We start from the raw sequence: 17,826 nt of genomic DNA, 5'->3' as shown, positions 1-17,826 counted from the left end.
TCCAGTGTCCTCCATCCTTGTGTAGTAGACCAGAGTCCTCCCTCATTGCACAGTGTCCTCCCTCCAGTGTCCTCCATCCTTGTGTAGTAGACCAGTGTCCTCCCTCATTGCACAGTGTCCTCCCTCCAGTGTCCTCCATCCTTGTGTAGTAGACCAGAGTCCTCCCTCATTGTACAGTAGACCCGTGCTCTCCCTCCTCTCCAGATCTCACCCCCTCAATATCTCAGACGCTCATGAGACTTACGAGGAAAACACAGATTCTAAGATTTCTGTTCATTACATGGGAGAGGTCTTTTTCCCCCCAATTAACTCCTGAAAGTCTGGTATGAGAGTTACAAACATTGTGTTTACAACAGAAATGAAGACCTTTAATGGTGCAGAAGGCCTTCTATCCAAGCCCCAGGACAGATGCAGACTTCCAGTAGATTTGCCCATATGTAACCCTTTTGAACTCATGCTCAGTACCCTGAAATTCCCTGCCCAGATGCCCACTTATAGTCACAGGCCTTCCTCATCACAACCCAGCATGCCCACTCCTTAGTCCAAGACAGAGGTAAGGTGTGGCTTCAGTCTTACAACATTATCTCCTACCTTTCTTTGTTTCTTCACAAAACCAAAAAATTCCTCTGCTTTGTTCTATCAGCAGCTCTAAAAGAGACTTTAGCCATCACTTGATGCTGAGAAACTGTGTATTCAAGCCATAGATAATTTTCTGTCCTTGCATCATCTGATAAAGGCTACAGTATGTTTATTATGGTTAGAGCAAAGGGAAACCACAGCTTTCCAAACAATTGACAAGTTGTGGTTCTTCTGCCCCTCCCCTGTAACAGCAGGAAGAAGGAAGACACGTGTCCCATAATATTTCCTCAGAAGGATCTGGGGAAGAAAAGAGAAAGGAAGAGATTAACTGACTGAACTCAGCACTCAGAGCTATAAATCATGTGTTGCAATATGGCGAAGGGATATTGCATCAGAGCATGGCGGTTATAGTTAAGCTCTGGCTCTCAGGGCCCAGCTTCTTACACCATTCTGTGTTTCGCTGAAGATGCAGTGCTGAGTCTAGGGTCCCTTGCTGTACCAAGGGACCACATGCTACTTTAGTTTCACTGTCTCTCAGTTTAATTTTCTTCTCTTGCTGTAGGACAGGGATATTTCTTTGTAGCTGAATGAATGCCTGAGTCAGATAATCGCCTTACTGAATCGTGTATCCCTGTTCCAGTTGTTACAAGCAGGCAAGGAATTGCAAAAATGTCTTCACTTCTTCCTGGAAGTCTTGTCAGGAAAGCTGGGAGGCTGCTGGCTAGGTTATAATGGCTTTTCTCTCAGAACCGTTAGTTTTGAAAGTGTTTGTAACATTTCCTGTCTGTTTCACGTTGCCTTTATCTCAAGATTTGAAAGATAGTGACCAGGAGCTTGTCACTGAGAACAGGGATAGAGGTTGATAGGAATGAAGAATGTAGGAACATGAAGTGTATCTTAGCATATCTTTTAATCCTCAACATAGGTGACAGCTAATTAACCCTTTTTTTTTTTTTTTTGCTGTTCTTAATTCCACTTTTTTTAAATAGGGGAAATAGGCACAATATACAGAACATCGATTTGTGTGTGCTAGTGAGACACCCAACCAACTTACCTACTTCACCAGTTCCAAGACTCAGAAATTGGGTGATCTCTGCTTCATTTTTCTCATTTATAACAGAATCAAGGTGACATGCTTCGGAGATGGTGTGTGTTATAGTGAAGAGGACAGTTCATACTTCCTAGGAATGCAGCTAATATTTACAGATGAATTAATAGGCTGTCTGTGATTTACCTCAGAATAACCCAGGGATAAGGACGGTATAATTTATAATGCAGCCAGACTGTCTGTGATGTGTGCAAATCAGGTGATGCGTGTATGGAGTTCATATTATCTTTAGCACAGTAAAGTTATAGTTGAAATTAAAACTATTAGCTTTGAAATCTCACTAGGTTTCTCTCAAGTTTATTTCCTAATCTATAAATGAGAATAATACAATCTAGTAACAGGACTGTTAGAATCAGTTAGAATGAGTCACGTCCCATTACTTAACATTTCTATAAGTAAAAAGATGAAGGCACTGTCTTCCTTGAATCTGAATCCCTGCTTTTTCGTGGGGTGGTCATGTGCCTTGGCTTGAGTACATCTGATAACCTGGACTTTGTTCTCACAGCTCAGATGCCTAAAAGGCCAGCGGGACTTCTCCAGCCGACCTCCTTTTGATGGAATCCACATTGTCAGCCATCTAATAGGAGACGATGAATTGTTCCACTCATCGGATGAAGATTTTATAGATAGTTCCTTACAGGAAAGTGCCATTGGTTTTCCTTTGCACAGAAAATCTGGCCCAATGTCTCTGAATCCCGCTTTGGCAGATGGCAGTGAGAGCGAAGCAGAAGATGGTATGCTGGGAACTCAGGAGAGTGACCCTGGGGCTCCACAGAAGCAGCCCCCACAGAGAGAGTCCTACTCAACTACTGTGTGACCGTCACTGTGACAGCCGGAGTCTTGAGGGCAGCAGTGTTACATGAGAAAAGCTGGAGCCATCCCTTGTCCTGTACATATGTCTGTTTACAGTCTTACCTGACTGTCTTTGCCAAATGCTCACTGAATTTCCATTGCCACAGTAGACTGAAGTATGCTAATTGGTAAATGGGGTTCTAACAGTATTACTGAATATAAATTTTTCCTATTTAGAAAATACTGCTATGTCTAAATGTGAGAATTGTTTAAAAATTGAGGACTATGAGAAATTGAATTCTTTTTAAACAAAACTGCTCTTGTGCAATATTTTATGCTCATTGAACAAACTGTACATTTGTGTTTATTAGTTTCCAAGTCAGCTGCCTGTAGACATCTGACCAGAACAGAGATGTGATTTAGCCTGTGCTTAACATGTCTGTTTCTTCACTAAAATTCAGTTCTGTTAGTGGCCATTGGAGACTGTCACACAAACACCTTTTCTTTGTATAATTTCTAAACACAAAGTAATTGTCTGTCCTGAAAGTTTTTTGTTTTAGTTTCTAGGTTTTATGTGTGTTGTATTTCTGTGTGTTAGAATAGTAGCAGGGTAGCTACAGATGGATTATTTGTACATATTTATAAATCTACCACCCAGCACCTCTTACACGAGTAGCAAACATTGACAAGCACTGCCTTCAGCATTCCAACAGAACTTGTGTAAATAACAGGTTAAAAGAAGACAACTCAATACAGATCAGACACTACTGGCTTAGCAGCTGTTAGTAACTTGCAGATTCATAACTGATTGCTGTCCAAACACTACTGATGAAGCCCTTTACTCCATCTGTAACTAATATACTTTCCATGATTAAAGAGGTTATAGCACATGCTACTTCATGCTAATCTATTTAATATAATTTAGCACTAGAATAAAGTCCAAGATGCACACAAATATATCTGAAAAGAATGTTGTGAGTATTGTATTTAAATCCTTTAGTTTCTAACCGACAGGTAAAGCCATAAGAACCTTTTACTCTTAGTTGTTTCCTTGTATTCAGACTTTTTCTCTAGAAAGCCGAATGCCTGTTAGTTGTGAATTGAGAAAGGACACTCAACCTGTGGAGAGGCGGCAGGCTGGTGCTGACTGGATGCCTCCACATTCTTTTGTTAGCAGCCTAGGAAAAGAAGAGCCATAGTGGGAAATAGAATTTAGTACATTTACGGAATTACATTCTTACACAGAATGTTTTATACATAAAGAAAAATGTTTTATGAAATGGAGTAGAAGAAGCAAAAGTAGTTTTCATTCTATGACTGTGTGATGCCTTATGCTGCATTGTGGGCTGGGCTGTCCCAGGAGACTGTGCCAGCTACTCTCTTGCTTGACAGACTGGATTGGAAACACGCTTCTGTGTCCAGAGCACCCACTGAATTCTTGTATTTAATTTACCTGTGATCGCAAGATAGTTATTTGAGGTATTAATTAAAATCTCTCTCTGGGCTTTTCAAAGGGCCTCACAAATAAGCTTTTTAGCTCCCTGCTCTTTGGCAATACAATAAGTCTTATTTAAATATGTCTGCAGAGACTCTTCTGTAGAGATGGGCATTCACGAGCATGGAGTCAAGTCTCTCGGTGAGAGTGGGTCCTGCTCTGAGAGTGACAGCACTGCCAGGGTCGAGCCCCTGCGGGTTCTCCTGTGTGGCTCTGTACTCTTAGTTCAGGAGGTTGTCGTAGCCCAGTGAAGTGAAATTGACTTGGAGCCCTGTTCTTGATCTCGATTCCACATCAGGAAACATGAATGGGGCTAGCTAGCAGTACAACTCGAAAGTTAGAATGCTTACTTAAAATGCCCATGGCCCCGTATCCAATCCCAGAGCCACCAAAAGACAAACAAAGACAGAGAGCATCCTGATACTCTTTCTGGTTTGAAATAGGTGTAAAATAACCTTGGTAATTAGATTTTAATTCATTGATGCTCTTTTGATTGATTTGTACAGGGGAAAGCTAGAAGCGTTTAGGTTTTTGAGTCAAGTCAGGTGCAGGGGGGCATGCCTACATCAGCTACTCTGGAAGCTGAGGCAGGAAGACTGCTTGAGTACAAGGCCAGCCTGGGTAATATCAAAAAAAAAATATTTTTTTTTAAATTTACATGCACCTGAGAGAAATATAAAATCCTTATGGATATCAGGGTCCTATAGGATACTATGCCCTGATCTGACTCCATTTCACTCAAACTAATATTAAGAATCTGTTTAGGACTTTAAGGTGTTGGACTGTGGTCTAATGATGAATTTTTACTTCATCTGATATTTTTGTGTTTTTCAAATGATATCTATTCACACCCTAAGACTTGAAGGATGTTCTAGGCAGAAAATGAGTGGATGACAGAGGACAGAAAACTTTGCTGTGTTGGGATAGTGACTTTCCTGCTCTCGTTTCTTCCCAGGTGACACACTAAAGGAGAGCCCAGACATTAGGATCCAAAAAGCAGTTCAACAAACTTTTTTTTTTCAGTACTGGGGATGGAACCCAGGGCCTTACACAGTGGCTAAGCTCTCTACCGCTGTGCCACACCCAGAGTCTGACTTCTTTAAAATCAATGCATAAATTTTCTTTATGGAGAACGAGGCCAAAGAGATTGTTTTATCAACTTCTACTCTGGTTTCTTGCTGTTTGCATTTTTTGTTTTGGTTTGTTTTTATTTTGCTTGACCAGTTGTCGGCCAGTCAGCCTTTGCTGGTTGATGGAAACATCATAGTCCAGCTAACTGGCCATTTATGTTGAGAACAAGAGAAAAAGCCTTTTCCAGCCCTGAGCACAATGCAGTTTGTGAATTTCCAGGCAGTGCCTTTGATTGAAAATAATGTCTACTGCTTTTGAAGCATATTATTCCTGGCATCATAAGAAGTCATTTGGTTCCTTATACACCATTTGCATAATGCACTGTAATATTCAGTTTTTAAAAGTTAAGGATATCAATTATGTTTTGGTAAGCTTTTCACGGCCAGCATGAATATTGCACAATACCAAGACATCGATGGCCAACATTTGTAGAATCAGTAACTTACTAAAGCAATGAGTTTTAGCTTGAAAGTTATTGCTGCTCTAGATTAGCAAACAATTTTTAATTAATTTCTTATTAATTCTGAAATTAATTAAAATTTCTCATTGGCAATAGGGTAGATGCTATTTAACATCCAACTTTTACATCTGTGGAGGATCTACATACCCCTTCCCTCCAGAGAAGAGCTGACATGGTAATGCATCGGACATGCAAAGTCACAAGTGTATTTCACTGTACTGCGGGGTTTTCTTCATTGTAACACTGTATAACCTAAAATGTTTACTTGTGCCTTTGCTTTAAATAATTAAAGTTTCTCATTTTACAAGATTTTATGTCCTTAGATTATTAACTTTAAGAGTGAGGGGCACCAGAATCCTATTACGGACATTTGGCCACAGAGAGGATTGGTACTGCTGAGGTTTCTGTCCCTCAGTGGGATGTCGCTTCCACATGCTCCACGCACAGAGTGCCGAGCAGTCTACATGCAGTTTAAGTTATCGAAGGCATCATCAGTGAATTCAGTAATACATTCAGATCTGTGTGACTTAGGTATCACATGGAGGCTACTGCATGTTAGTTCAGAACTGGGTGCACTCATGAAGACTCACAAGACGTTTTCCAGAGGTATCCTCCAGGCTCCTCTGCCTTGGAACTGTTTGGATGTTTGCAGTAGCCACAGCCTCTACCCACTAGATGCCAGCAGCACACAGGCCTTCAATCGAGGCAGGGTATCTCCAGGTATGGAGGAAGGAGGAATCATTTAGTGAAGTTCTTAGGGAATGGGTGCTACTGACTGGGTACAAACTTGTCAAGGATCCATGAGAAAGAGAGAGAACTTCTCCTTCCTCTGTAGTGTGAGGCTCAGAGGAGCAGCAAAGTCTTCCTCCGAATCCAATGTTGATAGTGTATAGAGAAAATGTCCACCATAGCTTTGTTCCCTGGGTGTTTATGGCCTTAGATGGCTTCCCTGAAGAAACTGCTTCTACCCAGATTAGCTAAGCCTGTTCTCTTGATCCATCTGTGTATCAGAGACCCTGCCTTCTTTATCTGTATATAACAACCACACCTTATTCACTGTATGCAGCAACTCTGACTCAATTCAACTGTGTAACACACATGCGAGATTCCTAGGTGCTGGGGTTTCTCCATCAGAGAGCCTGGTCCCTCTGCCTCCAGATTTTCTGATTTTGCCTCTTTCTTCACCCCCTCACCAGTCAGGTCTATACCTGGAGCAATGCAAAGGGTATGTCATCCAAAAACTCACAAGGAGTACAGAGGATAGAAGTGACTCCATGGTTGAGAAATGCTTGGGAACTTAGAAGCATAAGAAGAAAGTCACTAGAGTTAAATAGAATATAGATACTTCTCAAAGGCACAGGGAAAATTGGGATCAATTTGCAGTAGTTGGGCAAAGAGGAAAAATGTGAATGTCAACAGGTACTGTTTCACATCCATCTGGGTGGCTGTCCAAAACCAAAAGTAGTCCTCAGGGAGGGAGCATGACCCCAGTAGCAGACAAGGCAACTATGGGCAAAGTGACTGCAATTGCCAAAGAGACTTGGCACTGGGACAATGGAATCGTGTCAAGGTGTCAGCAGTGGAAGGTATGAGGGTACAATAATATAAACCCATTTTTTAATCTTATATTTAGATAGTGTTTGTGAGGACAGCCTCCCCTCTGCTCCAAAATCGCCACTGAGAGAGATCTGTTGCCTGCTTCTGTCACACAGGTTCTTAAAGGCCACTGAAATTATGGCCCACGGAGGCCAGGTACCATCTCAGACTTGAAACATGCCTGGCATCATTCACATGGTGCCGCTGGTTTTATAGGCCAATGCAGCCCACTTGAGAGAGAGGCACATGTACTTCAGGGCACAGGAGGACTGTGGGTAGAGGGCTCTCCCTAAGCTCTTAGGACCTGCATGATGCCACCACGAATCCAAGATGCTACATACAGATACAGGTTCAGTATCTGTTCTTCAGAGTCTTGCTCTTGCTTTGTTTGTTTATTTATTTATTTATTTTATGTATGTGAGTGCTCTATCTGTATGTACCTACAAGCCAGAAGAGGGCATTGGATCCCATTACAGATGGTTGTGAGCCACCATGTGGTTGCTGGGAATTGAACTCAGGACCTCTGGAAGAGCAGCCAGTGCTCTTAACCACTGAGCCATTTCTCCAGCCCAGCCCTTGCTCTTGCTTTGTTTTGGAAAGGAAATGTATACCCAGCATAGTATGTTGGAAGTATGTCATTTATTAACAGCAGCTCACAGCTAGAAAGATTGTCTTAAGGTCTCAGAAGTGACTTTGGGTTTTGAACCCTGTTCGGAGTTAGAACTAACAGGACTTCTAACAAGGAGTAGTAGCACACACCTGTAATTTAAGTAGAGGCAGGAGGATGGCTGCAATTTCAAGGCCAGCCTGGTTTATGTGGTAAGTCTCAAGTCAGCCAAGGCTATGTAAGAAAACCTCGTTTTGGGGGTGGGGGCAGGGCAAGAAGCAAACACTGCAGAGATCTTTAAAGTTGAATGCATTTTGCTTTAAGAGGTGACCTTTGGAGACCAGTGGCGGAACATTATGGTTAGGATATGAAAATGTACACATGGGGTCATGTGTTTGAACACTTTGTCCCTAGCTGGCGGTGTTGACCATAGCCATCTGCCTTCACTACTGTGGGCTTCTTGAATATTGAGCCAAAGTGACCCCCCTCCTTCCTTTTAAGTTCATCTGACAACAACAAAATTAACTAATGGGATACTTAACTCAAATTATTAGTTTAAAAAATTGCTAGGTGTGTTGATTGTTCATACATTCAAATGCGAACAATGTTCCACCTGTCTCTAAGATTTACACATGCTGTGCCTCTGAATATTAATGAAGAAATACTTGAATGGTTAATCTTAGTTTCTAGGAAAATGAAATGCTAATTCTATTCAGTTATAGAAATAATTCTTTCAGTGAAGTAGGAAACCCAGAATTGGAGTGTCAGTGGCCTATGTCTATAATGTGTGGTGTTTTCTGTAACCCTGGGCTTTTCCACCTGTCCACTTTGTTCCCAGAAGTAACAACTCTGAGACTTTATTATTATTGAATAAATGCCTAGGCCAAAAGCCTCGGATCATTCCCTGACTAGCTCAGAACTTAATCCTCCCATCATTCCACTCTAAGTTCTGTCACATGGCCAGTTACCTGGTCCTCAGTCTCACGGAACCGTCTTCTTCTATGTCTGCGGCAAATCCCCAATGCCTGACTCAAACCTAGCAACCTCTCTCTCTGCCAGAACTCCCACCTCCCTATTTCCTCCCTATTTCCTAATAGGCCAACAGCATTTTATTGACAGGTGATGTTTCCATACAATCTAATGGTGCTAAGGCCACTGTAGAGATGAAGGTAGGCCAGACTCCTATCACTCAGATGGCACAGTAGATACAGAGGTGTGGTTGTAAGATTAAGTCCACAGGGCATCAGAAAATGCATCTGGGTTGCCAGCAGGCTGGGGTGTAACTCAGCTGGTACAGTTCTTGTGTGTTATGAAGTCCTGGGCCGCATCCTGTACTGGTCTGAATGAGAATGACTCCCTTAGCCTCCTCTATCTGAATGCGTGCGTCAAAGTTGGTGGAACTTTTGGGAAGGACTAGGAGGTGTGGCCTTGTTGGAGGAGATGTGTCACTGGGGGGTGGGCTCTGAGGTTTTAAAAGCCCTTGCCATTCACAAGTAGTTTTCTTCTCTCTGATGAATACTCTAGGGTGCTGCTGCAGCAGGGTACCTACCTGCCCTGCTGCAATGCTTCCCACCATGGTGGTCACCCCCTAAAACCATGAGTCCAAAAATTAAATGTTTTCTTTTATAAGCTGCCTTGGTCTTGGTGATTTGCCATGGCAAAAGAAAAGTTAACTAAGATACATTCCCACCGTGTCATAAACCAAATGCGGATGCTCAGCACTTGGGAGGAGGAGGGTCACAAGTTCAAGGTCATCCTCTGCTACACATCAAGTTCCAGGCCAGCCTAGGCTACAGGAGAGTGTCTCAAAAAGCAACAAAGCACCCAGCACCTTAGGGTGAAGGACCACTTCTGGAATGTATCCCAGTTGCAAATGTACACTGTCTCATTCACTCCTGTGACATACTTTGTTTGTGGATGCTAATATCACATCGTTCGATCTTTGTTGGGATTTTATCTTAATCCATTGTGTACTGAGAGAGGAGTTAGGTTTAGAAAGCCTTCCTCAGAAGTCCCTCAAAGAAGCTGCTACTGTGTCTACAACTGCCCTCATCCCACGTTGCCAAGGATCGCTACTTTTTCAGAGACACCTTCATTAAGGGGAGAATGGAAAGATGCTGGTTGACTTGAAAGATTTCTCTCTGATTTGTTTTACAGGAAGTACATTCTGTACACATGAGAGACTCCGGGTGGAGAGGCACTGTGGCAGTTGAGATGCACCTGGGAGTGCCAACTGCCCCCGCTTCTACCACAGCTCTACATAGCAGACTGGAGCAGGCAGCCAGCCAACCACTGTGCCCTAGCCTCATCTCCTCCAGAAGAGGTTATCTGGGCTCTGTGTAACCTCTGCTCTTTGGCTATGGCATTCCTTCTTGGTGCTTTCTGTGGTCAACCTCCAGGTACACTTAGGGCCTACCCTAGCCAGACTGGGAAGAAAGAATGACATTTAATTCCCATTAAAACAGAGGTAGACCCTTTCTCTAAAACATCAAATGAGCAGATGTGTTGAGGGTCCCCTGGAAGAGCAGCTAGTGCTCTTATACACAGAGCATGTCTCCAGACTCTCAGCTGCTTCCTGTCTGCTCCTGCTGGATGCTTCATGAAGATGGAGTGAAGCAGTGGTCAGCTTGTGTGTCTCAACTGTTCTATGTGCATGTGTGCACCTGCTGGAGCTTATGTGCACCACAAGCACGCAGGTGCACACAGAAGCCAGAGATTGCTGGAGCCCTTGAACCTGGAGTTGCTAATGGCTGTGAACTGCCCAGTGTGAGTGCTGGGAATTAACCGGGTACTCTACAAGCGCAGCCCGAGTTCTTAACCACTGAGTCAGCTCACAAGCTACTGCACTGGGCCTTTGGGCTCATCTATGTTGTCACACATATCCACTGCTTTCCCCGAATAATTCCAGTGTGTGGGCATATTGACTTCTCTTTACACATTCATAAATCGACAGGTGGTTTGTTATCATTCCTTTGCTACTCTAAATGATGTTAGTGCAATTACTATACACACTTTCTAACAGTGCATACATTTTCAGTTCAATGTGTCCCCAGTGGTAGAATTAATTGGTCATGCATAGCTCTGTGTTTAACAATGTCAAGACATTTCAAAGCTAATTCAAGTGTTGGCAGTACTTCACAATCCCACAATCCCTAGCTCTCCATCAACATGGGACACCCACATTGGTGCTGCCTACATTGGTGGGACTTTTCATCCTCAGCAAATCCTCTCTGGAAAAACTCACCTCACAGACACTCTAAAATACAGCCTGGTTGACAATATTAACCGTCACAGTCCTTCTTGTTTCTCATTTGCTTGGTCTTCTTTTCATATTCTCTCTGCTGTCTCTCAGTACAGCCGGGATGGAGACTTAGGGGAGGGTGTCTGGTTGTCAAGGGCCACATGCACACACTTGTCTGGGAAGGTTTTTATTTTACTTGTTTTGGAAGTGCACACAAGACTTCCTGCTCCTTAAGATCTCTACATTCTGAAACTTCAGTGCTGTTCCGAATAGAGGACCCCTCCCACTAAATCCTTTCAGTTAGGACTGTGATGACTAGGGACACTGTCTTAATTATGGTTACTACAGCCGTGATGAAACACCATGACCAAAGATGGTTGGGGAGGGAAGGGTTTATTCTGTTTATATATTTCTACATTATAGTCCATCACTGAAGTCAGGACAGGAACTCAGACAGGGCAGAACCTGGAGGCAGGAGCTGATGCAGAGGCCATGGAGGAGTGCTGCTTACTGGCTTGCTCCTCATGGCTTGCTCAGCCTGCTTTCTTATAGAACCCAGGACCATCAGCACGGGTCCCATGACCCACAATGGGACCTCCCCCATCAATCACTAATTTAAGGAAATGCCTTACACGTTTGCCTACAGCCTAATCCTATGGAGACATTTTTTCTTAATTGAAGTTCCCTCCTCTCGGATGACTTTAGCTCCTGTCGAGTTGATCTAAGACTAGCTAGTATAGATGGCATTCTAGCTTTTCCTTTTCTCTCCTCTTTTCCCTTTCCTCCTTCCTTGTTGGCTGACAAAGGATCCTGACATAGTTCCATACACTAGTGTTCTAACTCTTGATACTTTGTGTCTCCACAGTATCACAGAGCCCCACCTGGTCAGTGAAACTGCAGTGATCTGTCAGCTGGAATGTGGCCTTCATGGAGAAACTTGAGTTTACACTGTAAACCACCACAGTTGAGGTCCACCAATGTTGTCCTGTTTATAGATGAGGAAGCCAAGACTTAGGGAGGTAAATCCATAATTCCCAGCATCCACCAGACTAGCTTAGGGCTGTACCTTTACCATGCTTGGCGCCTCTCAGTTACTCTGAAATTAATCATCTTTCCTGGAAGAGGTGCAACAGGTTGACGCCTTCAGGAAAATGACTCAACAGTGTCCATAGACCTCACAAGGGTCTCAGCCTTCATTCAATAGTGGACTCACCTCTGGTGATAAACCTTTTTAAAAATGTTTTAAAATTTATTCTTTGAGAATTTCATTTGTGTATACATCTGTATTTTGATCATATCCACTCTTTATTCCTTCCTCCCCAGCCAACTCACACACAAACATATACACGCGTGCGCACACTCACACACACACACACACACACACACACACACACACACACACTAGTGCTGTCCATAAATGTGTGTGAGTAAGGTCATTCACTAGATCATGGGAAGCCTACCAGGGGCCAGAGCCTCTTCCCCAGCAGCCATCAACTGCCAACAGCTCCTCAGCCAGGGCAGGGGCTTGTGAGCTCCTCAGCTAGAGGTAGAACCTTGAGTCTGAGTCCCAGCCGCAGCCATTCTGGAGTTATGGCTGGCTTGATGCTTTCAGGCAGCCACAGCTGCTGCGAGTTCCTGTGCACAAGGCTAGTCATATGCAGAAGACACTTTCCTGGTGATCAGTCTTTAAGAAAAACTTTTACAGAATTCTTTATGAATAAAAGTAATGCTAGAGGTATCACAGGAGGTGATTCTGGATAATGCCACAGAGCCCTTGGTGGCCAAACCAGCAAGGTACTGCTTCAGACATGACGGTTAATGAGCTAGAAGTGCGGGTAGGATGTCAACCTTCAGCTGCTGCATCCGACTCTCCACGGAGATGCCAAAAAAAAAAAAAAAAAAAAAAACCCACATGTAAGAAAGATGGCCAGGGCTGGAGAAAAGGTCAGAGGTTACAAAGCACTTGCTGTTCTTACAGAGGGCCCAAGTTCAGTTCCCAGCACCCACATGATGGTACATGGCCATCTACAGGCACGTATATGGTGCATATGCACACACATGCAGGCAAACACTCTATGTAAAATAAAATAGTTCTACCAAAAAGAAAGGAAGGAATGGAAAGAGAGAGAGGGAGGGAGGAAGGGGAGTGGGGAGAAGGGGAGGGAACGAGGGCCTCTTTAACACGTTGTACTGAGATTTCAGTATCCAAACACACATAACTGACCTCAGACCCCTGTTTTTTACTCTGGACAAAGGTCAATTTTGAATGGGTTAAAGTCCTTAACAAACTTGGAAACAATAAAATATAGGGAAAGGGTTTAAGATGCAGATATTGACAACTTGCTGAATAAGACTCTAGTATCTCAGGAAGTAATTGCAAGAGCTGATGGGCAGGGCCATATCAAATTAAAAGCCTCTGAACAGAACAAAAGGCTTGCCAGAGTAAGGAGAGTGCCTATGTACCAGGAGAAATCCTGCCAGCCTTTTATCTGACCAAAATTAACATCCATCATCTCAAAGAACCAACCAATGAAATAGAACAAGAAGAGTTAGTCAAGTCAGCAACCGACAAATGAATAAACCGCTCACAAAAGGAGCTGTGTAAACTCTCAATAATTATGTGGGAAAAGTTCGGCTCCTTTAATGACAAGAGAAACACAAATCAAAACTACATTGAAAATCTCTTTCACTCTGATCACAATGGCTGCCATCAAGATAACAAAAACAAGAAAAATACTGGCAAGCATTTCTTTTAGGAACCAGGAACACTTAGGACTATTGGTCAGAGTGTGAATTAGTTCACCTGCTGTGGAATTCAGTGTGGAGGTGCCTCAACAAACTAAAACAGAACTACCATAGGATCCAGCGATACCATTCTTGCAAATACGTCAGAAGTAATAAAAGCTATCGCACAACAGAGACTCCTACACACATGTACTTATTATCCAACGTCCACAGTAGCCAATTGTGGAATTAGTGCCAGTGTTCACCAATGAGTAAAAAACAAAAAAATGTGTTAGAATTTTACCATGGAATACTACTCAGTCGTAAAGAAGAATAAAACTGTGTCACATGCAGAAAGGTGGATGGAACGGGAGATAATTAAATTAGGCAAATGGAACTACAGTCAGAAAACAAGCATTTCTGTTTTCTTTCATGTGTATAATCACCACATAAAGGCAGAAGGGAGATTATGTGGGAAGAGGAAGGGACCAATGGGGGCTAAGAGAGAACAGCAGGTATAGGAATATGATCCAAGTATATTATGTACAGGAATATATATATATATATATATACATATATATATATGTGTGTGTGTGTGTGAAAATGTCACAAGGCTCATAAAAATAGAAAAAGGAATATTTAAATTCTACTTTCAAACAAACTCAAGTACAATTTTTAAAAGTCACAGTATAATTTGGAGTGGACAAAAGAGGCAGGCAGGGAGACAGACAGACAGACAGACAGAGACTATAACCTCCCGGTAACAATAAAATCCCAGCGCATCATCACGATAGACAACGATATAGTATAGTCAGAGTGTGGGAGATAAGCACCCGGGTGTTTTTATAAAGACCACACTTCAAAGTGTCCCTGGTGTTTTACTAACATGGTGGAAATGGATGTAGATGGGCGTATGTTTTTAATTTTCTTTTCTCTTTAAAAATGTTTTACTGGTGTTCAGGATGTGCTTGCCTAGTGCTCAAAGAGTTCTGGGTTCAGTGTCCAATACCACACAAAGCCAAGCGTGGTGGTGCACGCCTGCAATCCCACCCTTAGGTAGACGCAGGAGGATCAGACGTTTATGGTCATACTCAGGCACACAGCCTGATCTAATCTAATCTAATCTAATGGCAGCCTGGGCTTCATAAGACCTTGTTGGAAAAATCTGAAGAAAATGAAAGTTTGTTTGTTTGTTTGTTTTTCAAAGAAAGTAACAAAGAGAATGTTTATCAGCCCTGCTGCTTCAGGGACTTTAGTGCTATTATTTTCTGACCTCCTGTTGAGAGTAGACCAAAGAAACCTGCACTGCTGGGGTGGCGGGGCTTTGGGAGATGGAGGACTATCTATCTCCTCCTAGTCTCAGCTCCCTTCACATCTCTCTCTGCCAGCTTAAAAGCTCAAAGCTTTTCCACTCCAGTGCAAAGAGATGAGATTTTGAATCAACAGAATTTGTTGGACTTAAATGTCATTTTAATTTTTTATCTGATCTAGAAAAGCGCAAAGGTGCACGTGTTTCTGGGGCAGCATGTGTGTGCCAATATGCAAACCTGGGCTAATTAGACCACTTCACTGAAACAGAAACTACTAGATTCCCTGTGTATCCCTCTCTTCAGGAGGCCATGAGAGCAGGGAGTACCCCTACATCTGCGGGGCACTGAACCCCCAAAGTTCCTCTACTCCAGCATTCCCTTCTGAAGGCAAGCCTGGGGCATGGAAAGATTACCAGGGCTGATCCCCAGCTTCACCTCAGAGTTCCCAGAACCCCTAGGCTCTACCTCCCTCTAGATACTGGGTCAGACATTCCTTCCAGAGCTGGGTTTTGTGAGTAATTTTTTAAAGTTATGATACATAGACTCTTCCATTTAGAATAAAGTGTTTCACCTAACATCCTGTAGGAAGTGATGAAACTAAAAAGAAAAATAAACGCATTTTCTCTTTCTCTCGTTACTTTTTCCATTCACTAAATAAAATTGACTTTTTTTTTTTCCATGAGAGTTCACACTGGGTCTGTCTCAGTAAGAGTCACACTGTTCAGCCCACACACGCTGTGATATGTTATTTACTCATTCTCTTCTCAGGAACCACTCTCACATGTGAACCCTGAACACCAGCTCCCTCCCTCTTCAGATCTGTGAAATCTGTCCTGGAAAAATTAACATTTTAGTGATACTATATTTTATAAAGTAGTGCAATTTTAACATGCCAGCCAGAAAAGGATCATTAAAGGAAGATACCATTTTCTTTGTGTTTACAAGATTCTTAGCATTAATATATGAGAGGGTCTCCCCCAGCCTGGTGTCTGGTCAAACGATACCAGCCCTTGAGATTGACTGCTCAAGGATCATCAGCAGCTCTGAAGACAGTTTGGTCTACAGAATAGCTTCCAGCACTACTAGGGCTACGTAGTATAAACTTGTCTTTCAAAAAGGACTGGGCAGAGCTCTGTTATACAAACTAATTTTAAGGTTTATAAATGGAAAAAGCTAAGATTTATCAGCAAATAAAAGCTAATGCTAGGGGCTAAGAAGATAGCTCAGTGGTTAAGAGCACTGGCTACTCTTCCAGAGGTCCTGGTTTCAATTTCTAGCAACAATATGGTGGCTCCAAACATCTGTAATGGGATCTGATTCTCTCTTTTGGTGTTCATGAAGACAGAGCACTCATGTATATATAAAATGAATAAATAAATCTTTTTTTAAAGTTGATTCTGTGTAACAAAAGACAAAAGGGCACAAGGGAGAGAAGTTCTAAGATGGCTTAGTGGGTGAAGGTATTTGATACTCTGAAGTTATTCTATACACACAGGAGAGGCAGGAGTCTCTCATGTACGTACACAGGGTGGAGTCTCCCACACACACATACAAGTCTCTTATGAACACAAATGGGGAGAGTCATGTACACACACAGGGATTGGGTCTCTCATGAACACACATTGGGGTGGGGCCTCTCATGTACACACACTGGGTCTCTTGTGTGTACACACATGGGGGGTGCTCTTTTGAATACACACAGGAGTCTCTCCTGAACCCACACACAGATGGCGTCTCTTCTGAACACACACAGGGGTGGGGACTCTCACGAACACACATTGGGGGAGAACCATGGAGTACAGTAAAACGTTTTAAGAGAGGCAGGTTTTACTCATAGTGGACATAGTATATCAATTTGTTTATTGCTGAATTTCTCCTTAACTTACTCTCAGGCTTTTGTGTTGCCTATTGACATAAGTGATGACCATCAAATCATACTTTCACTGATGTCATTATTTGAATATTGTTTTGATCAGTTGCTACTCATAAAAGGAAGATTTTTTATTTTAATTATATATTTGGGGGTGAGCACTTGGAAGTCAGTTATCTCCCTTCCCCATCTAAGTTCCTGGAGATTGAACTCAGGCTGTGGGGTTTGCTGGCCATCACATTTGCCCATTTGCCCAGAGATAATTACTTATCTGATTGGCAAGTTCAGATGTCACACAATTATCACTTTGTATTTGTTTGAATTTAAATATTTTAGAAAAAAAAGCATTCCTTCTTCTTTCCTCTGCACTCACTAAGATGATTCCTCCAAAGACAAAAATCAAATAGACTTATATTTTTTAATACCAGAAAAATACTGTGACAGGACAGGGTGTGGCCACTGTTCTAAAGAACACTTATACTAAAATAAAGACCAGTTCTACAATGGCCCCTTCCAGTCTTTCTAGCTATTTATTGATATGAATTCCCTGCCTTATGTATCATCCAAGATTCTACCTAAAACACTTCCAATAAGTATCAAGGACCACTCAAATATTCACTATTGGACTTAGAAGCTCCACTCTTAAAAATAGATTCTATAGAAAGAGCCTGAAATGGGGCCATGAAATGGGTCCATCTCCAGCATCACGCACACATGAACAAAGAAAAGGAGGAAATGGTGTTAAGAAAACTTACATCATACTATTTAAAAATAAGGAGGAAGGAGGGAGGGAGAGAAAGAGAGAAAGCTCAATGCTTAGGCAAGAGTGCTTAAGAAAATTACAGTTAACAGATCATTTACAGCATTTAAAATGGCAAAAGATTATTATAATTCTAAAAATGTATTTTGCTGA

The 17,826-nt window shown here is 42.4% G+C and overlaps 1 protein-coding gene across 7 annotated transcripts in view; it reads left to right on the top strand.

The window, feature by feature from the left end:
* Evi5 (ecotropic viral integration site 5) overlaps positions 1 to 5,874 on the top strand; it is a 137,086-nt gene extending 131,212 nt beyond the window's left edge. For 5 of the 7 annotated variants that reach the window (XM_029477109.1, XM_029477107.1, XM_029477108.1 and 2 more), the window contains one exon: positions 2,193 to 5,874. In XM_029477109.1, coding sequence (XP_029332969.1) covers positions 2,193 to 2,504 — 312 coding nt within the window. In that variant the 3' untranslated portion in view covers positions 2,505 to 5,874. The remainder of the gene's footprint in view (positions 1 to 2,192) is intronic. The other 2 variants (XM_029477110.1, XM_029477113.1) reach the window with 2 other exon arrangements.
* The last annotated feature ends 11,952 nt before the right edge of the window (positions 5,875 to 17,826 follow it).

This window comes from Mus caroli, chromosome 5 (assembly GCF_900094665.2).
Source record: "Mus caroli chromosome 5, CAROLI_EIJ_v1.1, whole genome shotgun sequence".
In the NCBI taxonomy this organism is placed as follows: Eukaryota; Metazoa; Chordata; class Mammalia; order Rodentia; family Muridae; genus Mus; species Mus caroli.
This window is presented reverse-complemented; position numbering and strand designations above follow the sequence as displayed.